This window comes from Cinclus cinclus, chromosome 1 (assembly GCF_963662255.1).
Source record: "Cinclus cinclus chromosome 1, bCinCin1.1, whole genome shotgun sequence".
Lineage (NCBI taxonomy): Eukaryota > Metazoa > Chordata > Aves > Passeriformes > Cinclidae > Cinclus > Cinclus cinclus.
This window is the reverse complement of record NC_085046.1, coordinates 91,792,153-91,816,730: the sequence shown is the minus strand read 5'-3', so window position 1 is coordinate 91,816,730 and position 24,578 is coordinate 91,792,153. Positions and strand designations below refer to the sequence as shown.

General features: G+C 36.2%; 1 protein-coding gene across 1 annotated transcript in view; it reads left to right on the top strand.

Annotated features, from left to right (window-relative positions):
* Nucleotides 1-24,578, top strand: part of INVS (inversin) — an 84,774-nt gene that overhangs the window by 48,966 nt on the left and 11,230 nt on the right. Inside the window, exons 6-11 of the mRNA XM_062500494.1 lie at nucleotides 3,624-3,733; nucleotides 8,128-8,299; nucleotides 12,439-12,594; nucleotides 13,945-14,174; nucleotides 15,207-15,313; nucleotides 18,555-18,767. Coding sequence (XP_062356478.1) covers nucleotides 3,624-3,733; nucleotides 8,128-8,299; nucleotides 12,439-12,594; nucleotides 13,945-14,174; nucleotides 15,207-15,313; nucleotides 18,555-18,767 — 988 coding nt within the window. The remainder of the gene's footprint in view (nucleotides 1-3,623; nucleotides 3,734-8,127; nucleotides 8,300-12,438; nucleotides 12,595-13,944; nucleotides 14,175-15,206; nucleotides 15,314-18,554; nucleotides 18,768-24,578) is intronic.

The window sequence follows — 24,578 nt, the reverse complement described above, 5'->3', positions numbered from 1 at the left end:
GCACTATGATAACTAATCTCTTATAGCGATAAGAGTTTCTGCTTAACCAGGATTAGAAGTTTGTGTGTAGACTCCTTATTGTAGCTTCAGATTCTTCAAAGCATTGTACAATGCATTACTTCAGCAAGTTATATATGTTGATGATTTAAGGACAGTTATACTATATTGAGGTTGTTCTTGCATTTGCAGCTTTTGATTATAGGTTAAAAAAACCCCAGATACTCTGGAACAGTGGTATCTGAGATGAGGTGTTCGCAGCCCAACATAAAAGCAACACAATCTATGGGAGTGCATGAAGAAAATATCGGAGCTTCTGTTTATTTTTTATCTGAAAAGATAACCTAACATTTCATACACAGATTTAATCTAGTACCCTTGTTTGGGACATAGGTAAGATGGTCACATGGGGTTTGCAAGGTGCCTGAGGGAGCTGTTCCACAATGCAGAGTGGTTGATGGTGGCATCATGAGTCACATGCTCACTTTCAGCCCATTGTGATGTACTGTGGTTTATATCTGCCTGGTTAAGTGGATTTATGATTATATTATCTAGTTTTTATTAAACTACCCCTCATAAACTAAATAAGGGGCTTTAGAAGATTCCCACAAAGAAAATGCAGATACTCCGATAATGCCAGCACAAGCAAACAGCAAAAAATGGCAGAATTGATGCTGCTAGTATAAGCTCTTCATCAGACGTGCTATGACAATCTAATCAGATCTGACAACCAATTTTATTTGTGTAGTTTTTATCTGTTTAGACTGTTACCCTGAGACTTAGATGCTCTGTAAATTGTAACCTTGCATATGTGAATTTTGGTTTAGATTTACAAAAACTAGATCCTTGCAAAACAAGTTAAAACCTGATTAAATATAAATAGTCTAAATGCAGGGAAACACAACCCGTAAAATGACAGACACAAAAATAATATGATTTAGAAAATTTACTTCCCATTTCCATTCAGGAGGAAAAAAAAAACACTGGATAAAAGAATCTTCAAACAGCCTCCCTCTCCTTTTAACAGGCTTCATCCCAATGGTCCTTTGGGACACTGCAGATGAAGAATGCCAGTACAAGAATCAGATGTTCACTGGAGCGAATTACTGCAAGTCCAGTGGCAGTATACCTGTAGTTTGATTATGTTTATTAAAACAAACAAGAGAGAAGGGTGTTCTCAAATTTGCATATATGTAGGGATATTGAATTTTAACAGAGACATTGTGAAGCATTTTAAGGATCAGCTGTCACAGGATCAGCTTTCCAAAGAAATAGTAATTGTCACTTGGTTCCATCCAAGAAGCAAAATTTATTGTGTTTTGAAATTTATTGTATTTATGAGACAAGTTTTGTCTGTTGCAAAAATGGATTGTCTAACCCATGTAGAATAAAGGGGGAAGATGTGCCAAGACCTCCAGACTACTTTGTGAACTTGATGAGGTCTCTAGGCGGCATATGCTCTTTGGGAATTTTTGGTTAGTAAATCTTTATTAATTTTCAGGGTTATGGTTTTAAGCTGAAGTTAATATTCTGTGTAGGTCTTTAAAGAGAGTAAGATGTTACTATATAGGTTAACAGTAGGAGATTTAAAGCAGTGCAGGAATGCTGCCACAAGTTTTCTTAGATGTGATAGATTGCATGTGACTGCATCTTAAGGGCATTGTTGCTCCTCTTACCTTTTCTTTTGTGTAGATAAAAGTCTCAGCCAAGTTACACCTCTACTAAATAAAAGTACAACAGAAACTACAGTCCTTGACCTCAAGAAGTTAGTTTTAATATTTATGTTAATGGCCAAGCAAGATCCACCTTTGCACCAGTTTCTTTACTGTTGCACCCAATACAATTTTTTTTCAACTCCCTCAAGCCTTATTCTCATAGATAATTTAGCTAGACCTCCTGTCCTGACTACAGAGTTGGGTTCCCTTTTTCTAGTTGTCTGTCCTGAAAATTCAGGAATCTTTCTTTTCAGGCTCAGTATTCCTATGGCTTTTCTGCTTGGATTCCACTCCAAAGCAACTTCTTCCATGAACCTCAATTTACTTCTTATACTCTTGAGGTGGGAATAGCAGAACGACATTATATCTCTTCTTTTTGGTGCTTTGTTTTGTTGTTTTTTTGGGGTTTTTTGTGTGTGTTTTTTGTTTTTTGGAGTTTTTTTTATGTTGTTGGGTTTTTTGGTTTTGTTGTTTTTTTGTTTGTTTTTTGTGGGTTTGTTGTTATTGTTGTTGTAGGAAAGGACAGAATAATGTGATGTTCTGCATCCAGGTTTCTCTTAATGGCTAACAGGAAAGAGGAGCCCACCATTACCACCCTAAGGCCCCTAGAAAGAAAAAAATGCTTACATAACTCTTCATCCTTTTTGACCAAAGTTAGCATTTTCTCTCATTTCTGGTATTTCTGTACGTATAAAGCCTCCAAGTGCCATTTCACAAAAGAGAACTGGCCTAGTCCTCCATGTCTTAGGTTTGTAAGAGCTACAGAGCACAACTGTAGCACCGCTTTGTTCTGTAATTGTTGGTGGTTTCATTAAAAATAGTCTACTGCTAGCAGGAAGGTTTACCTACCTTTTCATTCATCCTAAAATGATTCAAGACAACTGTGCAAAAGTAGCAAGCTGCAAAATTGGTTGCTTTTCTGACATGATGTACTGGGAGTTTTCACCTGTAAAATAAGAATGGTTTTATAGTATTGCATAAAATACTAAATCATTAAGATACTCTGTGAGCTGCATATGCTGACAGAAACAAGTATATGAATTGACTGCTTGACTTTAGTGGCAGTATACTGTATTTGTCTTTGTTTTCCTGTCTGTGAGGTGAATATCAAGTTTACGCATCCTCCAAAAGTGTTGTGCTTTTAATCTCAGAATATTTTTATCTGTTTTTATGCAAGGAGTTGTGAGTGAACTTGTTTATAACAGCTGGCAGTAGACTAGCCTCTAATTCTGCTATACATTCTCAGATGAAATTTTGGTTAAATAAAACCTAAGTGAAGAATTTACTCTTGATTTCTGTAAAACAAGATGATGTGTGATGAAATTGTCAACAGTGGTTTAGCTCGTCTTTTAATGCAGATGGACAAATGCTCATTATCATCAGCCTATGCTCACTTGTCTGTTTCTGACTGACCTGTCACTCAAATACAGCATCTCAACTGAGTTATTATAAGCTTTTTTCTGGAAATATTCAACCAATTCATTACAAAGTTAATATCATAGCTATCTGGCTCGCCAGTTACTGCTGGTTGCTTTATTTAGGGAAAAGCTCTAGTGATTTCTGTTAAAAGAAATTTTGTATTTATAGTCATTCTGATTCATAGATGCCCCCCAAATATAACAATACAGAGTATGTCACTGGAGCAGTATTGGGAAGAAAGTGCATGACAGACTTAATAGTTCAAGTAATATCAACAATATCAAGTCTTATGTTTGTCTCTTACATTGAAACGCTAATGGCTACAAGACAAATAGATGACTATTTATTAGAGTCTGTTTGTTTTCTTCTGTTTTGATTGTACTTAGGATTTTTGTCTGCCAGTGGGTTTTTTTTCTTTTTATTTTTAACTAAGCATTTTTTTTAACTTCAGGATTTGATAAAAATTTGGTTTTATTGTATTATTTTTCTCAGGTCATTCACAGATTGTCCATCTATTACTAGAAAGAAATAAGTTTGGAACTATCCCATCTGATAGTCAAGGTGCAACACCCCTACATTATGCAGCGCAGAGCAACTTTGCTGTAAGTAGAACATACGCTAAATGAGAAGTAAATATATTTTGCTAAAATCTTTATATTTCAGCAGAGTGTTTTAAGTTGTTTTTGAAATCGTATCAACACAGTGTTGTTGGCATGAGTTAATTCGGAGTTCTCTTATGTGTTACAAATCTGGTTAATTTCAAACTATTAAAAGATAGATTTACAAAAACTGACTTTCTGTACAAAATAAGGCCCTTTGAGCCATATGTTTGCATCACAATACACAATAGTCATTCCGTTACTTCAACAAAAAGCAGAATGACACCTACTGTTTCAAAGTGCTTTCAGGTTTTAGGGCTCATTCTAATGAAGCCTGAGTAGTTATAAGGTATCTAGAGTAAGATGACTTTATTATTAGTAGGAGTATTTGAACAGCTGCTGCAGGACTAATCAAACCAGTCTTTGCATTTAAGGAGGTGATTAATTTATGAATATTTGGCATTATGAATGAACTGTTGTCTCGTGAAGCACAGCTGAAGAGTTGAGTGCCTTTTGCCATAATTCTTCAGGAACACTATATTTTTAATTTTTTTTTTTTTTATATTCAGACAACAAAGAATGTTGGTTTCTCAGACAGCTTAATTCTTATACTTCGGTATAATAGGTAATTATTTTTCCAGAGCAAGATCAGATACAGTAGAGCCAAGTATGAAACTCAGCACTTCAATGATTGCCAGTCACAGATGTTGCAGAAGTAGTTCTCAAGCACTGGAAATTAAGAAAGCTTTTCTTAAGCTCCTTTACCTCTCATAGTTTTCATACCCTTCCTTTACAGAAAGGGTTATTTAGTACCTAATTAATATAATAGTTATATAGTCCACATTTAACATTTTCTTAGCAGAGATAGTAATTTGGGTCTTTCTTGCATACTTACATGTTAACAAGGAAAATAAAAAAGGAAAATTTAAATGCCCTTGAGAGCGATTCAAGTTAACAAATCTAGAAGTAGTATTGAAAGAGGGAACAGACCAATATCTTTGCTCCTTTGTGAGAGTGAGTTTTGGGGTTTTGGTGGAGTTTTTTTGGAAGTGGTCTTACTAAAACCATCCAGTTTTGTGTTTTTTTTAAATCCAGACTTTTATTGAAGCTTATCTCTCTGTGTAATCTTCACTTTAGATAATTTTTTGTTGATGCTGATTTTTGTCCATTTAGGGCTGTCTGCAATTTGGGCTTAATTCACACGCCTAAAATATTTGTATTGTAAAAGCCTTTCTTTCATGTTTGAGTTAGACTTGTAGAAAAAAAATAAGTTTTTGTTTACCCTCTGGTGATTATCTCCACAATCTTTTATCTTGTTTTTTTTTCTTTTTTTTTCTTTTCTATACTGATGTATTCCTAAAAAGATTTTTTTCATACTGGCTTTCTTTCCCTGGGCTTGATTCAGTTGAATGAAACATCTTCATTATGTTACTGCCTTTTGATCCCATCAGCCAACCAAACTGTGATATCATCTGTGTTTTAAGGGGAAATAAAGTACATGGTGGAATCAGGCATTCTTTTGTAATCTTGTGTGCTTACAATGAATGTACTGTTTCTCATCTCACATGAAAAATCACACAGGACCATTTCATTCAGATCTGCAAGCCTGTTTTAGCTGGTGATGTACTCAACAGCCCCTGCCTAAATTAGGTCTGGACTCAGTTTTCACCAGTCCAGTTTTTTCTGAGCACCACTATTTCCTTTTTTTTCTCCTTTGCATACATATAATTGAGTAATTCCCACCACTGCAGTCCATATACATGGACTGCCAACAACTGAGTGGGGATACATCCATGTTTGTTCTGGCAGTACCATCTCTATACTCATGGTTTTAAAGCCACATTGCTGTTCTATTCAGTTTGCCTAACTTTGGTTAGGTGTGGTTTTTCTCAGATAAAATGTGATGGTTTTAGTCCCTAACAAGAAGAAAGTTTCCTCTTTTGTATTTATGGTAATTACTTGCATGGCTTTTAGTTTTATATGCTTTGATATCTTGTTCTTTGCCCTGTTTCTCTGTGGGTTACTTACTATAATATGACATTTTTGGGTATTTTAAAGTCTGAAGAGATTTAGCCAGTGCTTAATTTATGTGAAGAATTTTTTCCCCAAGTCTAACTTATCCCCACTTACTATTGACAGGAAAAGTTCTAGAAGAAGAAGTGTTACCTAATATAACCACCCAAATTTAGACATGTTTGGTATCCCACAGGAGGTCCCAAGAAGCATTGCTATTTTAATTTTTGAAGTTCATATATGAAGGAAGATCAGAGAATATTCTGAGTGGGAAGGGACCCACAAGGATCATCAAGTCCACCTCTTAAGTGAATGGTCCAAACAGGGATTGAACCCAGATGTTATTAACACCATGCTCTAACCAGCTGAGCTAAGATGCTCACTTCATACTGATTCTAGTATGCAGGACTAAATTTTTTTTTCTTAATTTTCTGGAGGTGTTCAAAACAATGTACTTTCCTTTCGTGTTTTTATATACATTGATCTAATAAATGAAATGTCAATAGAATACATGTGATCTTTCATAACAAAATACGTGTAGAATTAAACTGATTGATACTTCTATTTCCGGGTTTGTTAGTCATCCAATTTAATTTTGTTTTGTTTTCAAGTTGTGGTAATTTCATTTTGGAAAATAATTGTTATAGAAGCATGGGATTTTCTTTCACTTTTTCCAATTAAAACTTCTAGAAAAGAGTCATTGAAAGAAGCGTTGCTTTGCCAAAATTTTATGGAAAAATAAAATATTTGTATTTTTTAGAATGTGTGCCTCAGTATTGAAGAAGTGCAACCTTTGCAGTGCTTTTCACTCAGCAGGATTTCCAGCAGTGCATAGCCCTGGGAGGGTGCTGAGTTTCTGTCTTAATGAGAGGCTGTTTGTGTCTGAGGTGTAGTGGTGGTCAGTGTGAGTACACAGAGCTATAAACTCATGCTGGGTTTGTGTGGAAAGCTTTATGCTTCCATCTCTCCTTGCTTCTGGCTGGACCTTTTCACAGTAAACTGGTAGCTCAGACCTAAATTCACAAAGCTGTAAGGATCTTAGATCAGTAGCATAAGATAAATGAGAAATTTCTTATTTCTTTAGAGGGATGAAATAGTAAGTAGTAGTGAAAAAACAAATCCAAATTGATCAGTGGTACTTAGGCATTCAGACACCTTCATGCTTAAAAGAATTTAGGCAGGAAATTCCTTTCCTACCCAGAGAAGTGATAGAGTTATTGTGGGGTCATACAGAGGAAAGGCTAAGGTATTGTTACTCATAAAATATAAAGTAAAATAATGGAACCTGGGTTTTTTTTTTCCAGGTTTCTGTTGGCTAGCCTACCAGTGACTCAGATCAGATGTTTCCCAGCTGTTACATACACAGACTTTTAAGGCATTAGGTAGAAAAGGAAAAATCTTCCTTTTATTCTTTTTCTAATAGCTGTGATTTTTTGCTCCCTTCCTTTCCTGGGTGACTTATTAAGAATCCACCAGCAGGCTGAACAAGTGGACCCATTTGCTGACAGCTTAACACAAACACAGCATTTAAAGGAATAATTCTTTTTTTGCCTTCATTTGACATTTTACTTTAACAGTTACAGCAGAAAGACTGGACTAAGGTGTAAAGATTTCCTTAACAATTTCTGATTTATAGTATTTCAGTAATTAGTAACCTGATTATGTTATTAAACATTAGAAAATATGTCTATGTGGACCCATTTTTTTAATAGTCAAAATATTAGAGATAGGCATAGTAAAATATTTGCACGTGCAGTTGTATTTATAACTGTAGAGAAAAAAATGTATTGGGAAAATATTTTGAAAGAACATTGTTTTCAGGGCAGGTTCAGGTTGAACATCAGAAAGAATTTCTTCAGAGGAAGGCTGACGAAATGTTGGGATGGGATGCCCAGGGAGGTGGTAGAGTCACTGTCCCTGTAGGTATTTATGGAAAGATGAGAGTCAGTGCCATGGTCTTGTGGTTGACATTGTGGTGTTGGGTCATAGGTTGGACTCGATGATCTCGGAGGTCTTTTCCAATCTAAAGGATTTTGTAATTTTTTTCACTGCAGTATTACAGTTATGTTTTGATAAACCCATGCTATTTTTCCCATTTCTTTCTTCACAGAGACTACAGTGTCTTTTGCTTCCTTGTGATAACACATCATATTTGACACTGAAAAAAGTGTTAAATGACGGTGTTAAACTCATAGTTAAGGATGCACTATGATCATTGGCGAGGGGAAAGGCATAGCAGAAGATACAGTGCTCCTGTTGAGCAATTACGCTTTATAAACATAAAAGGAAAAATGAAGCTTTGCTTTGCTTCATAAACAGCTATATGAGACAATGGTTTCTTGTTGTTGCAGAATTGTTGTAATTTCAACAGTATGTCTTTTCAGGAAACAGTTGAAGTATTTTTGAAACATCCTTCTGTAAAAGATGACTCAGATCTTGAGGGAAGAACGTCCTTTATGTGGGCAGCTGGCAAAGGCAGTGATGATGTCATTAGGACTATGCTGACTTTAAAATTGGATATTGATATCAATATGACAGACAAATACGCCGGCACAGGTAAGATGCTTTACACCAAACAGCCACTCCATGTTTCCAATCTGTGTGATTTCCACCAAGTGGAAACAGTGTTAGAATCTATATTAATGTTTTTCTGAATGTGTACTTCAATCCTCAAAACATTTCTGCATTAGTTTAATTATATGTGTGAGCCAATTCTTTGCCTTATTGTGGAGAAGAAATCTTTTCTGCACAGATTGGAACAGTTCATTTGAAATGTAGCATAAAGAAATGTACTGCAATGCTATTTAGTTAGTCCTGTAATCCTGTGGAAGGAAGAACTGTTCTGTAACTTGAAGAATAAAGTGAAACATAGTTGCATAAAGCTTTTTCTGAACATGCCTGTTCAAAAATGTATTTGACAGTGCACAAATACTTTGAAACAATATGAAGCAAACTAACCACTGAAGTAAAATTACCATCATCAAAATGGTTCCATAGTTATTTGTTAAGATAGTGAAATAGAGATTAGAGCTATTGCACTTCCGTTGTCCAAATGAGATCAAACTTGATATCCCCCAAATTTATCATCCTTTTATCTGCCTGAAACAAAAGATAAGTAGGCAACAGAGTGTTTTGGGATTCAAGCATACTAGTAATGAAATACAGTATTTCCTAAAGTAACTAAGAATTTGTCTCCTTTAAGGAAAAGAAAAAAAGTTTTTGGTAGAAATATTGTGCCTGTGTAGTGCTTTCAACAAAAACAGAGTAACAGTTCTGACAGGTGAGAGAGACAGGTGTTGAAGTGTTTATGTATTCAATAGCATTGGAAATTTAGGAAAAGTAGCTGAGTTGTATAGTATGCTGGTGGCATCTGAATGAAAAAACAGGAGAAAGTGGATATATTTGGTATAAATTTGGAGGGGTTTGATAGCAGGGCTTCAGGGTAAGGTGTATGTAGGGAGATCAGGAACTACCCAATGCCAGATACAGTCACAGAGTTAGAAGCACAAAAAATATATGTCAGGGTTGTGTGGTTCAGGATATGAAACCTAGTATGCATTAGTATTATTTTCATTTTATAAACTGAAATTTTAAAGTGTCCTTTGATGATAGGCTGGGTCTTAACAAAAAGTAATTTACGGTTAACATAAAATTCTCTTTAAATATCTAAATTCTTGGTTTTTCTTACCATGTAACACATGCAAAATAAATCAGTCTTCCCAAGTTGTGATAGTTTGAAATTTTTGAGTGTAAGAAATAGTGCAACTAATAAAATCTCAGTCTTCATGTTGGATGACGTTACGAACTAAATATTCTACAATTTTAGTCTGATTTCATCTTGTATCACTCTCACCCTCCACTTGCTACTTTGTGATAGTTCCCTTTCAGATAATACCTCTCGGTATTTGTTTCAGACCTTAAGGTGCAGCAATGTTGTTGCTGTGCAAACCTCCTTACAAAGGGTTTTTCTCTTTGCAGGCAGTAATCGGTAATTACATACTGTGTTTCTGGAATAACTCAGGTGTGGATTTCATGCTTGAATAATTCAGGTGCTTGGGTTTATTATCTTTCAGTATTAAACCTTTCCTAGCGGTGATATGTAATCACCTTTTAATCTCGCTTTCGTTGTAGGGCTTTTAATCCAAGGAAATGAATGGATTTTCCATTTGCTTGAGAGTGCCGTTGTGTAGAACACAGGAATAGTCTGGAAGTGCTGGAAGTGCTGGAAGTGGGGAGCTGTGCTGCCGAGCAGCCCGAGCTGCACCATTGTGCCAGCGAGCGCATAGCGTGGGCTTTATTATAGCGAGCTCCAAACAGAAAAGGAAGCCCACCAGTAAATCACTCTCTGATTTATTTATTTTTTTTCCTCCAAAGACTTTAATCATTCCCAAGTTCTCGTGAGGGAAAAGCAGTGTTGCGTTCGGACGGGAAGCTATGCACTAGTAGAAAATAGCGCACATGCCTCCGTGCCTGGGATGCAGTTGCTGAGCAGAGTTCAAGGCTGTGCTTTTCTGACTTTTGTGTGCGGACTCAGTTCGGCTCGGCTGTAATGTTGCGCTAACGCAGCCTTTTGCATTAGCTCAAAAAAGAGCAAGCTCTCCATTGAGCTCTGCTAGAACATCGAGGCTCTCGGCATTGTGTAGGAGAATGACACCAAGGGAAAGGAATTTCCCTCCTCTCAGAGATCTGCGCTGCAGGAGCATTACAGGCGCAGCTTTATAGCTCTGCCGTCACTGCGCACAATGGAGAGGGCTCTGTCTGTCGGCCGAACAAAGGGCCCATTGTGACCAGCTGGCTGAAGAATCTCTTCAGTCACCGTGACTCCATCACAGAAAATTTGGCTTACAAGAAAATATTGAGCACAAAGTGCGAAACAAGATGCCTGCGTCAGAATGAGTGATAGGGGGCAAGAGCTGGCCAAGCTGACACAGCAGCTCCTTTTCTATTGTATTGTTACACACACCCCATGTGTCATCTGATGGAGTGGTTTACTGCCTTTGGTTTCATAAGGGATTCAGGACAAAAACCAGAACCTAGAGTTTATTGTGAGGTCAGACCATGAAAACCAGGCCCATCCAAATGTACGGCTCGGCAGGGATCTCATTCTTGCCCAATTCCTACCGATAGCCACCCACTCGCAGTAGCTGCTGCACAGGCACTCCCTTCTCATCATAAAGCAGGGCGCGACCAGCTCCGCTCCGCTTTAACTTCAGTCAGCGTCCTCTCCACGGCACCATTTCAGTCCTCACTTCTCGGAGTGTCCCAGCGCTTAGTCCGTGTCACAATGCCACTGTCACTTGTTTTGTGACTCTGTTTTAAGGCAACGCACACCAGCTGGATTCGGGTCAATGACAACAAGAACAGCCTGAGCGTTTTAGCCGGGCCCGTGTAACAGGTTGTGCTGGGTCACTGTCTCATAAGCTCGTACTGGTTGTAAACAGTAGCTGGCAAATAAAAAAAATGCTGTTTTTATATTCTGGCTGTGGTTCAAAGACCTATTTCTAATGCTGGTCTTTGTGGTGTGCATTTCTGTATAATGCCTCTGCTGGATCCTGACCCTGTCTGTTTTAACATTAAACAAATACAGACATGAAGTATTTTTTATAGCCCCACATTTTGCTTGCATGAGCAGATTCAGTTCTCATTAAGCATTAATATTTCTGAAATTTCGTGGGGAAATATGAATTCACTTTATTAAAGGCACACTTATAGACCATGTTGTTTTGTGGTTTTATTCTATATTATTTTGATTTTGTTGTCTGTAAATATTCTGTGTTTAAGGGAGGATGACAATGTCGATTGTCTGATTTTACTACTGAATGTAGGAAATAACCCAAAGCATTTTGAAGTCAAACTCTTAAGTTAAGCCACCAATACATGTGTTCTCCATTGGTTTGAAATCTCATTGCTGTGTGCAGTTCTTCTTTCCTTCAAAAAGAGCCATGAACTGGTTATCCTCAACTCTGGCTGACAGTGCCTGCAGGATGCTATGTTAGGCAATAGCAACTCCAGTTACAGGACACCACATCTTTACCTGAGTTTTGAAATATCTGAAGTAGCAGCATCTGTGCTTTCTGTAATCATTTTCTTTTTCTTGAAGAGAACAGGGAGCCGAAGATACTGTGCAAGATACGATGGTCTTGCTACATACTGTTGTATAAAATTTTCTCCAAGTAATTCTGAAACAAAAAAGGTGGGGCAGGGAGGAGTAGGAACTGCTGGGTAGTTTTCTGAAGTTAGTTTTAATTGAAACAACTTTGCTTACTTGAAAGAAAAAAAGTCATTTTCAGGGAAGCATTGAAGAAATCATGAAAGCTTTCTTTCAGTGGTGATGTGCAATCTCAAAAATGCTACAAAACAGAGGCAGAAGTAAATCATGTTATGTTCTTTTAATCAGAAGCTGCTATTCTTCCACAAATCCTCACTATAAGCCAATCTTGGTGGTGTTAAATACAAAATTTCTATTTGTGCAAGTTAGAAACATGTTTCAGGGCTAACAGTTTTTCTGCTTGTTGCTTGTATGGCAAGAAAGTGTTATTATTTCATCATCTTTAGTTATGATTCTTGAGTTTCTTGAGGTTGAAAAGTACTTTTTCCACCAAAATAGTTGTGATTAATTTTTGACTGTTCTAATTGTGGACCTCTAAAGCTCATGGTGTTGTGGTTTCTTTTTCCCTTCTACTTTATTCTTCCAGCATTACACGCTGCTGCCCTTTCTGGCCATGTCAGCACAGTGAAACTGTTGTTGGAGCACAAAGCACAGGTAGATGCTCTGGATGTGATGAAACACACCCCGCTTTTCCGAGCCTGTGAGATGGGTCACAAGGAAGTGATTCAAACACTCATTAAAGGTGAGCTCTCAGGACTTTACAAAATTGTTCAGAGTTCTTGTGCTGCTTCTTGTGGGAATGGGAAATAAACAGCTGAGCAAGAGGTGGGGTAGGAACTTGCTTCCCAAAAGCAGGTTTTGTTTGTAAGTTCCCCTTGGGAAATAGCCCTAGTGAATCTAAAAGATTATCAGGGTTTTGCAAAATGACTAGAAGTGTTAAATACAAAATTTTCAGAATTGGGATTTTTCTTTTCACAGCTCATTTCTGCTCAAGCCTTTGCAGGTACATTCTAGTCTCTCAAACCAACTCTTCCCCCTACAAGTCCTTTGTTTCTTATGTTTTTGTTTTCTTCCCCCCACCCCCCCCACCCCCAGTAAATAAGACCAAATTAAGCTTTCTTCACTTTTGTGAAAAAACCTTTTTAGGGTTCTTTGAAGACTTTTAAAGTCAGTCTTTATTATTTTTTTTAATGTAGATATATATCAACAGTCCTACATAATTAATATTTTGTCCTGGTTATTATTTTTTTAAAGCAGTATTTTGTTTGTAGAAGACAGAAATATGATTTAACAATGTACACAGTTTTAGATAATTGGAAAATACCTGCTGACGGGTAAGAAGTACAGTGAAAAAACAGTGGCATCTTAGATGCAAAATTGTGTCATTTTAGCTTCCCAGAAACATCTCCTTCCTACTTCAGACATTATCTCACTTACGGATAGATGAAGTATCCAGGCTAGATTTTGCAAGTTTTCCACCAACTAGCCTCTCTTACTGAAAAGTGTTCTTCCTTCCATGATCTGCTGGGCATGTTTTAACCTCCTGTTAAGCTTTTCCTCCCACTCCCTGTGCCATTTAGCTTTTGTAGATGTAAGAAGCTTGGCTATCAGCATCTGAGTTATGTTTAATTAAATATTTTATGATATAGGGAGTTTTACTTTTGTACAGATTTTTTACATCTTACAAGAACATATAGAAAAATTAATTATCTGCATAGAAGAATCTTAGCATGCTTGAATTAAAAAAAAAGTTTCTTAAAAATTATTATTGCATTGTATTTTATCTTGTCTGCTTTAGAGTTTTAAAAATACATTTAATCTGAAATCTAATTTTAGTAGTTGTTTTGTTGTTAAGTAAGAAAAGTTCTTCTGAAAATTCATAGATTTGAAACAAATAAAATAGGTTTTTCGTACGCATTTGATAAGTCTGGGTATTCTAAAGCATAAAGCATTAGAAGATGGTCAGAGGATTGTAAAAGGAGTTAGATGCTTGGCCCTCTTTGAAATTATTTCATTCCCAGTTGATTTTTATTTAAGTTGTAGGATTTGAGAAACAAAGTTGAAGTGCTCAAAGATGTCTTTGTTTTTACAGGAGGAGCAAGAGTAGATTTGGTTGACCAAGATGGCCATTCACCCCTTCACTGGGCAGCCTTGGGAGGAAATGCTGACGTGTGCCAAATCCTGATAGAAAATAAAATCAACCCTAATGTGCAGGATTATGCAGGAAGAACACCTCTGCAGTGTGCTGCTTATGGAGGTTACATTAACTGCATGGTAGTGTTGCTGGAAAACAATGCAGATCCAAATATTCAGGATAAAGAGGTACGTTGTTCGTCACTGCGGTATATCATTAACTTTAGAATAACCATAAATCAAAACATCTTCCTTTCCTTCAAGGTCATTCTCTTTTCCAGGACATAGAAACATCTGTGCTGCTGTTTGTCACAAAAGGAAATGCACCCTGATGTCATTTACCCAATGCCTTCACTTCTGAAATCTAGAAACAAAAGTAGTATTTTAACATGTAGTATGTAATTTAAGATTTTTATTTTTCCAGATCACTTTTGGTTTTTCCTAATCAAAGTGTCATCATATGTTAGGAATCATATTAATGATCTGATATCTTCTATCATTCCTTGTTGACAGCTGGCATGGGAATGTGATTTTAGTCTGTTTTCCAGCATAGAGAGAGAGAGAGAGAGAGAGAAAGAAAGTAAGGTACTGCAAGTAAGATTGCATAATAACTACTTTAACTACTTGTCCACATTAAGTTTCCACATATGTATCACACTTCCAGGTGAAAAAAAAATAATAAAAGACACTGATTGTTTATAGGTTCTTTTCTGCCATTATTCAGGCAGCAATTGAAATTAGGAGGCAGAACAATTGTGCAACCTATAACAGATTTCTTTGTTACATGACATAATTTCTCAGAACTCAGTAGAACCTCATCAGTCAAAAGAGCTTCACCCAATTTATTGAAATTTTCCGTAGCTGTTTGTTGTAGGGCATAGATAATTCCAGGTAATGGAAATGTGGTTTTCATTATGAGTTCTACAGAGAAAGTTGTATGTCTTTTGCAAAGAAAGCAACTCTAAGGCTAGTCTTCTAATGCTGCTTTTCAGCTGTTTTAGGTGAAAAAGCACTAATGTTCAAACACTGTTTAAAAAAAAAAAACAACACATTTTTTAAGTGCTGTGTTCTTCTTATTTTAGCAAGGAAGTTTATTTAGAAGAACTGTTTGTTCTTCATGTCCAGAAAAGCATTGAATTGCACTATGATTTATGACTTTTATTGTGGCGTGGTAGAGTTTGGGGGTAATGTTTATTTTTGTTCTGTCCTGTTGTTTTACAGGGCAGAACTGCCCTGCACTGGCTCTGTAACAATGGCTACCTTGATGCTATAAAGTTACTGCTCGGCTTTGATGCTTTCCCCAATCACATGGAGAACAGCGAGGAGAGGTATTGCTTGTTTGAAGGTGACACTTTGTAATTGTGCCTTCCATTTAAATGTTAAATGTTCAGATGCTGCAAGAGAATCCTCATCTTGTATCTCCAAGGAGCGCTGTAACCTTGGGCTTCAGAGAAAGTTCTTTTCTGATGTGGAAGTTCTCTTCTTTAACTGAGACATTGCGATTTGAACTTTTATACTTCTGAACTTCTGGAAGCATTTACTCACTGTAGTCTTGCTGGAAATATTAAAGATCTTTCTCATTTGTGTGGAGCTGATGGCAGGTACTTATGGACAAAGGATGAAAAGGCAGTTCTGCTGCTGTTGGAGTAGACTGGAATTTTTCTTTTATATTTGATACCAATACAGCAAGAAGAAAGAAAATGGGAGAAATGTAATGCTATATTTTAAAATGGTGATAACAAAGCACCTGGTGGTTACCTGTATTCTAAAGGCCTGGTTTATAAAAATAGTCTCCTATAAAGATAAAGAGACAGCACATTTGCATCTCTTTTCTTTGTCTTTCATTGACATATAAATAATAGTTTTTTAAAAATGATTTGGGTTGTGGAGTTCAAATTAATTACCTGACCATGAAAATAATTACTATTAGCAGAAATTTCTAATGCCTTTTTTTAGAGTAGATGACCTCCTCATAATTATAAGATTATGAACAGCATGCCATATAAATTTGAATATTTCAGCATTTTAAATAACTTAAGGCATTTGCAACCCTGTATTTCAGTGCTAAATTTGAGACTTCTGTACTTAACCCCAGGTTTTAATTGCTTTCCTCCCTCATCATTTTTCTTTTGTTCTTCACTCTAAAACACTCAGATCTCTCTTCCTTTTCTGTTCTTATTTTTTCTTGAGAAACACAAATGAAAGTGTAACTACTTTTTAATAAGTAGCATCACAGCTCTCTTTAGTAATTTTTGATAGAAAATAGAATAAACAGTTTTAATTAAATTACTTTTAATAAGTAAGATTAAAAGCCACAATTTTGCCAGACTGAAGACTGCTGCTATCCTTACTTTGTAAAAATGTACTAATGATGCTCAAATGTCAAGAAAAGACCTTAGCTGTGGTTGTGGTTTATCACACTCATTCAGATAGTATATATTTTTGTTTCGCTTCTGGAATATATATATAATATATATATATATATATTATATATATATAATGTATAAGTCTAGATTATTCAAAATGCAATTAGCGGTATTCCAAATGTCTGCTGTTAAGCACTAGTGCATGTGCAGAACAAAAGAGATCCCCAGTATTTTTAGATGGATCAATCTTTAAACATAATTCTCCTAAAATATATAAAAAAAATGCACAATTGCATCTTAGTATAAATCTACAAATCTTGTTTTATTGTAAACATATTGGAAGTTTGGAAAGTGGAAAATCAAGTTGAGTGTTGTAAGAGAGAGGAATAATAACCTCATGGATATGGTTCACCTGTAATTGGATTAAATTGGTTTTTAATCAGTAATAATTTCACTACATAGTGACTTGTTGTTTTTTTTTTTCAAATATTCCTATAGGGGAAAAAAAGCTTCCCTTCTTTACTTTCTTAGGGTGTAGTATGAGATAACAGTTAAAAACTCAAACATAGTGGTTTTAACAAAAAGATTAGAGAAAAGATATAGCTGAGATTGCATCTAGAATTTTAAAGTGCCTGTTTGCTTGCCAAATATGTGATCAAGTGCTAATCTGGAGGGTATTGGGTTTGTTGTTCTTTGCAAATTTATTTTGCAATCCAACTTAATGTCCTGGGTGCATCAAGATGTTGCTTGACCACCTTCATGTTAAATTGCCTATGATAGCTGATGGCTAATGTCTTCATGTGTTTCAGTGTGAAGCCAGCTTGATTTAAAAGCTATCTGCTTGAGAGAGAACCCAGGGAAAAGGAAATTTACATCAAGCTTTGAACTGACACAACAGAGGAGTGTATTTAAGTGTCCAGTCATAAAAACCCCTCTTCAGATTTAAGTGATTTTTTTTTTTTTTTATTTACTTTCAAAGGTAGCTGGGATGGAGCTAGAGAATCCACATTTAAAAATATAGATTTTCATTACTGGGATTTGCAATAGAATACATTGTCTTGGTAGATACACCAGTATAGCATAAAGTTTAGTTTAGTATCTTTTGTGTCTTTAAAGTATCCAAAATTAGGAATACTTTAAAAATGTGTTTTTCTGGAATAACATTCCTTCTGAAGTTCCCATTTCTGGGTTATCAAAAATCTACATCTCTTTAAATGCTATCAGCAGCACACCTTGACATCCAAATTTTCATGTTATGTCATTGTCTTTATTCCTGCAGACACTTCAGTTCAGATACTGTTTATCCTTCCATCAAACCATTGCTGTGTGGCAGATCCAATTGTGCTTTCTGTCTGTTTTTCTTTGCTTACCAGCACTGCGTCCCAGCAGGTTACCATCAAAAAGAGCCCTCATTTTCACAATCACATGCATTGACACTTGCTGTTGTATAGTCTTATGCTATGTGGTCTTGATCATGGCTTGTGACTGATATTTTTCAGTCACTAAATGTCTTCCCCTAAAGTTTCAGTGTTGGTGAGGAAGATATGTAAATTTTGCTCCCATGTCAACAGTGGGAAATTTGGGAATTATTTTGAAAAAGGCTTAGACATCTTTAACACCATTAAAACCCAAAGCAATTTAATACTTTGAGCACCTGTGTCCATTTGAAAACAGGCTTAAATTTTCCTAGTACCTTAAAAAATATATCATCCTTTGATAGGGATTTAATCCTGCTGCTCTATCATAGTGTCTTCAGTCGATGTTTTAGAAGCTAAGCCAGATTTGATAGTAGATTTCTAGAATTTAAACGCATATGGAAATAACACAAAAAAAAACTTTAACTTACATTTTCTTTATATTTCTATATGAAAACTTCAATAACACATTTTAAAGACTGCTTTCCTAAAGCACTTAATGCTGTGTATGGGGCTTTGGGAGATTTTGTCCAAACACTTCAGGTCCCCCTCTCCTCCCTTCCATATTAGGAGGCTAAAATAAGCTTTAAACCTAACCACAGTGTGCAGAATGAATAAGGTAGCAAAACAATGCCTAAAAAGATGAGAAAAACAGCCTACTGAAACAGTGATTAATCTGTATTCATACTAGAAGTTGCTTTATTATGAAATGAGGGTGAAGAAACGCACATTATAGCTGGAATTCTAGATCAATTGTAACTGTTGTGCTTTTGGTGGTTTTTTTTTAGATATACTCCACTCGATTATGCCTTGCTTGGTGAACACCATGAAGTGATTCAGTTCATGTTAGAACACGGGGCTCTGTCCATAGCTGCCATTCAGGATATTGCTGCTTTCAAAATTCAAGCTGTCTACAAAGGATACAAAGTTAGAAAGGCTTTTCAAGAGAGGAAGAACCTTTTAATGAAACATGAACAGCTGAGAAAAGATGCTGCTGCCAAGTAAGTCTGAGACTTAAAATCCACTCCAGCATATAGACATTCGTTGTAAGTTTGTATTTATCAGTGTATGATTTTATCTGTTGCTCATTAGTTTTTGTTCCTCTTGGTAAAATTCACGAAACTGAAGGAAGCATATAACTTCTGTGTAACTACAGACAGATGGGAGTTATTTTCCATATAATCCCAGTTTAAATAACAAACTTTATATAATACACCATAGCAAGGCAAAATACCAAAAGCTGGAGGAAATAGCATGTTATTGTCCATGAATCTTTGCCTGATTTTCTGTATGATGATAAAAAGGCTTGGAAAACATTTATCACTTTAAGGTAGGGGAAATAATTATTTGCTTATCAAGTCCTGATATCAGTTTTGAACAGAAATTGATCAGTAGCTGAGGAAAAAAACTGAGAACAAACCAGGAAAAACCTGGTTTAGTATGGCTTAACTCAATGTTTCTCTTGCAACCCAAATTCCTGCTTTCTATTTGCAACTTCATTTTAGGCCTTAGCATTCTCTGCACTTAAATTTTCTGGTCTTGAATTAAAGAGTTCCTATGAATTGGTTATATTGTATTGCAGATGACTAACATATGCAGTTCAAACTGATGTCAGCAAGATGCATAGGTTCTGGCTGAGTTTCAACCCAATTTAAATATGTTAATTCTGTGGTAATTTAGTGGTGAAATTCTAAAATCAGAAGGTACGTAAATGATTATCACAATATGTTCCTTGCTTGGAGTTTATCCTTAAGATTCTTAGTATGAAATTAGCACCTGGTTTCTCTTGAAGAAATCTGATTCTGAAATGAAAAAAACATAACAATCTGAAAAGATTTCTGCATGATTTGGGAGTATTATTTAGATAAAGAGAGATCATATGAAAAAAAATACACAACATAATTATTGCACCTAGAGGTATTTTTGCTGCATCTGTGTATCACAGACAAATTCAGCTGCACTCCACTCTGTAACAAATTTTGTAGTATGATGTTCTGCATAATTGGCCAGTCAGACCTTCATTGAATTTGACTGCTGCTACTATAAAACAATTATTATTCCCCAGGAAGAACCAAAGCTAGAAATACCAGACAACTCATCTCTTACTCACATCTTTACATCCTAAAATTGTAACCTGTAGCTTTCCTACTGTTTGCCTTTTCTGCTGAAATCAGTGTAACTCAAAACCATGGATGGAGAAGCTGCCTTGGAAAATATTTGTTTTTAATGTGGAGAGCTCTGATTGCTGCTGTGTGGTCACAACTGACTTTACCAAATAAGATGGGTTTATCCTTTTTGATGACAGTCATTTTTAGAAGAATCTCTGATCCACCATGTAGAAGATTAAATGGAAAAGAATTGCCTCATGGAAATTTGGGGGTATTTTAATAATAGTTTTCCTTTGTGAGTTTCCGATGTAGTTTCTGAAACTTACTTAGCTGTTGTTGATTTGTTTGAAAACAATAGAAACAAAATCTGTGTACCAAATACCGTAAAAAGAGAATTACCGTACAATTGGAGTGTACAAGCAAATCAGGTTGTCACATAACAAATTTTATTTAATTGCAATTTTATGATCTGTAATAAACTGAAGGGGACATTATGTTGTCATCATTCTGCTTACCCATCTGTGCATTCCATAGCTAAAACTTGCCAGGGTGTTCCTGCATACAAAAAACTATTATCCCTACTGGTGTTTAAAAATCTGGTCTCCAGATAAAAGTAGACATTACATGGGGATCCAGAATGATGGTGAACTTCTAGATTGAACACACACACCCTGTCCCAAACTACTTCAGTGTAAATATTTAAAACTTACTTTGTAATATTACTTTAGAGAGTTTCTCTAAGATAAATCACTCTTAAATCTACTTGAGTTTAGACAGTCTGGAGATTTTCTGGTTTTTTTTTTTTTTTTTTTTTTTTTTTTTTTTTGTTTTGGTTTTTTTTTTTTTTTTAGTGTAACAAAAGGTCAGCCAAGATCTCAATCTCATACCTGTCTTATTTTCTGGTAAAATTACATTCACTGTATTTAAAGGCTATGAAATATCTCTATACAAACATCTTCTCCCATGTTCTCTCCTATATCAAAGAAATTGTAATTTATAGAATGAAGTTTGATGAAGGCCAAAACAACATGCACACTATTATGTCACTGAGCAAAGAGACACACCAGGAGACCAGTTTGGGTAAGCTGGGAAACCTTGACAGAGCTCAAATGTAAAAATACAGTTTACAGGAGGCAGAAGCTGGACAGACTGCAAGGGCTGAGTGAAAAAGCATTGCTTGGGCATGTAGATGGTGTCAGAAACACCAAAACTCAAACGGAGTTGAGACTTTAAAGAAACGTTACAGGTTACAAAGTGAGTTTGTGCTTCTATGTTAATAAAAGTAGTAATACATTAATAAAAGGCTGAGCAAGGAATATGTGGGCCTGCTGGTGAATGGTGCATTTAGTGACAACAGACACAGATGTGGCAGAAGTACTCAATGCCTTCTGTTCCTCAGTCTGCCAGAAGAAAGTCTCCCAGGCCTCTTTGCTAAGAGAATTGGTTCAAGGAGGAGCAGAACTGCCAGCTGTGAATGAGGATTAAGTCAAGCTTGAGAGAACTCAGCCCAGACAAGTCCATGGGACCAGGCTTGCTGCATTCAAGGGCACAGAAGGAACCAACTGATGCCCTTAAAAGGTCACTTTCCAACTTCTTTGAAAGATCACAGAGACCAGGGAAGGTCCCCTATGATGGGAGGAAAGAAAATGTTGCACCCAGCTTCAGAAAGGGCCAAGAGAATAACCTGGGGAACTGTAGTCTGGTTGGTGTTTTTGGTCTCTGGGGAACTTTTAACAGGCAAAAGTTGGGACAAGAGATTTTGTCTGGAAACAAAGAGAAATTCTTTCAGCCTTGGGACAATAGACCAGTAGAACAGCCCAAAGAGGTTTCATGGTCTCTGTCCATAAAGGTTTCCAAGACATAATTGAATAAAAACCTGAGCCACCCAATGTGACCCTGTTTTGAGCAGCCTGTTAGCCTTGCTGACTTCCTGAGATCCCTTCCAGACTTTAAGAAGAGGATTTTAGTTTACTCATTGCAAAACCAGGTATTTAAGAATATAATATTTAAGTGTTTAAAACACATTCAGGGAAAACTAATTTCCAATGTATTGGATTTTGAAAGGGCTGCAGAACTCATTCCTCATTTGTTCACCTCCCCTTTCAATTTCTTAGGATGAGTTCCTGAATCCATATTTCTGTTTTTCATTCTGGCCAGTTGAAGGAAACTGATTGAGAATGCAGATGTGAAAGGGAAATGGATGAAAATGAGTAAGTAGCTCATGATATTTAGGAAGAGAAGAACAGCAAGAAAATAAGCAGTTCAATTAAACAGCCTTCAGAAGATTTAGAAGAATGTTCTCATGCCAAGAGAGTACAAGTAGATTTTGATGTTTTTCAGAAGACTGGTGGTTAGCCCCACATGCTGAGAAAAAATAGGGGCGTGTGGCAAAAGAGAAAATAATGAGCTCTTCAGTAACCTGAAAAGGAAAAGCACATTTTGTAAACTTGATGTAATTACTAAAGTTGACAGTAATAAGAACATACAATGATGAAACTAAACAAGCTGAGGTGCTAAATAAGAACTGGCAAAGGATGTGAGGTAGGTATCACAATAAACCATTGTAAACATATTCACTGGAAAAGGAAGAATAAGGAAACAGTTGATCCATGAGAGTAGACTGAACTGTTCTGTGAGGTTCTTTTTTTACTTCAGAAGAAATTACATCAAACCAACTCAATTTTCTTTTGTGTCTGAATAACAAGTTTTGTGGCCATAGAGAAACAGTAGCTGTCATTCAGACTTTCCTGAAGTCTTCATGCTTCCTCATGGGAAATTTCTCATTTCTCACCTTTAAACTTAAAGTGCACCTTGATGAGAATTTCACATAAAACCATAATGAATTTTGATTTTAATTTGAAAAGTAAATTTGAATTTGAAAATAGCAGCAAGATGTAGAAGATTGTGAGCACATTGAAGACTAAATTAGAAATCAGAATGGTGGTAAAATACATGCAAGAAATGACTGAAGAAAAAATAGGTATTTAGGTAAGAACTAATGGACTGCTCTACACATTTTGGGAAGACCCGTCAATATAGGAATACTGGACAGAAATCAACTGTTGTCTTAACACTTTTTTAAGGACTATCAGTTTAAAAGATTATTATAGATCAGAAGCTGAACATATCATGAGTCAGTGGTATCATTCTCTTGAAAATAATCATCATGCCAGATTATGTAGCAGAAGATGCTATTTATACAACATGAAATAGAACTCCTTTTAGTCCAGAGAAAGCTCTACCAGTAGTAGTATCATATCTGGAGATCTATTTTCAGTTGAGATTTTTAAAGTAAGTTATTGGTTTTTTTGCAAGGATAACTTTAAAAACACTCTCCTTTAAAATATCCTTCAGTGTGTAGGTAAAAAAAGTTAAGTTTCTTTTCTATTCTGTTAAGAATAGAAAAGGTTGAATTCATTTTAGCAGAATCAGATATTCAAAACATCTCTGTGTCTTCACAAATGTGCATGTAAGGCTGAAACTGTTGCTTTTCATCTGCTAAAGGCTCAGTTTTCATTCTTTCACTTTTGCAACAAAATGCGACCTTATGACCATTCAGGACAAAATTGTTTTGCATTTACAGTGGAAAATGTTGTCCTACCAGCTCTGTTACCACTGTTGAGCTGTAGCTGTCTAACTTGAGAGCCCAAATTTGGATCCTATTGGGTCTCCAGAACCTCCTGAGAATGACTGGAAGCCCTGAAGTTAGAATATTCTCTACTTCCTTCACTTGTTCATGAAACCTAGCCCCTCAAATTGGACAACAAAAAATGTGGAAATTTTAATTTCAAAGAGATCCTTCACTGTAATGCAAACTGAATTTCTGATTAAAGAAAGCAAAACACAGGGGGAGGTTCTTATGTGTTCAGGAATCTACTATTCAACTACGTGGTACTGTGACAATTGTGATGATTCTTTATGAATAGGGGGCATTGAAATCCCTTCCCTTTATTCTTTCTTCAGTTTAATCTGAAAAATTAGGTGAAAAATTACACAGATAAGCCCTTTAAAGAAAAAAAACACAACCTTTTTTACTTCTTGGTTTCTGCTCCTGTGTCATTTCACTAACTTTATAATTTGTACGTTGCTGAATTTATTGTTTTGAGTTGATCTGCTCGTCAGAGGAGTGCAGGTCACTCTGGCTTGATTGTGTATCACACAGCCCATCTCACACTTCCTTTTCTAACACCCTGGATAGAGGACAATGGTAATAGGCTGCCTATTCTGGAGAAGAATAGAAAATTACTATTGTGTGAATAGCAAGATCTGATTTATCAGCTCAAATGACAGAGTAATGGCAGTGAGATCCATACTGTACACAGTCCCAGCATCCCTGCATAGTCCGGTTGTGGAATGCCAATATTAATTGAAAGTAGCCACTTTTTTTCATGCCAGAGGGAATACTGAATCACAGGCTGCTAGGAGTGTATTTTTTTAGATCAATTAGCAGCTTTTCAGGTGCAAAGTTCAATCAGCCTCTTCTGCAGAGCATAGTTGATAAGATAGCACTGACAGATAAAGTTAGGGCTTCTGGCTGGCAGCTCAAGCTGCAGTGACACGCGCTGGCAGTGACACCACTCACAGGAACTGGGGCTGGCGTGCTGCATAACTCACCTGTCACACGCCGTGCTGGGAGGTGATGTGGCAACAGTCTGCACACTGTGTTGGAGCACTGGAAGCAAGTTAAAATACCAGGCAGCTACA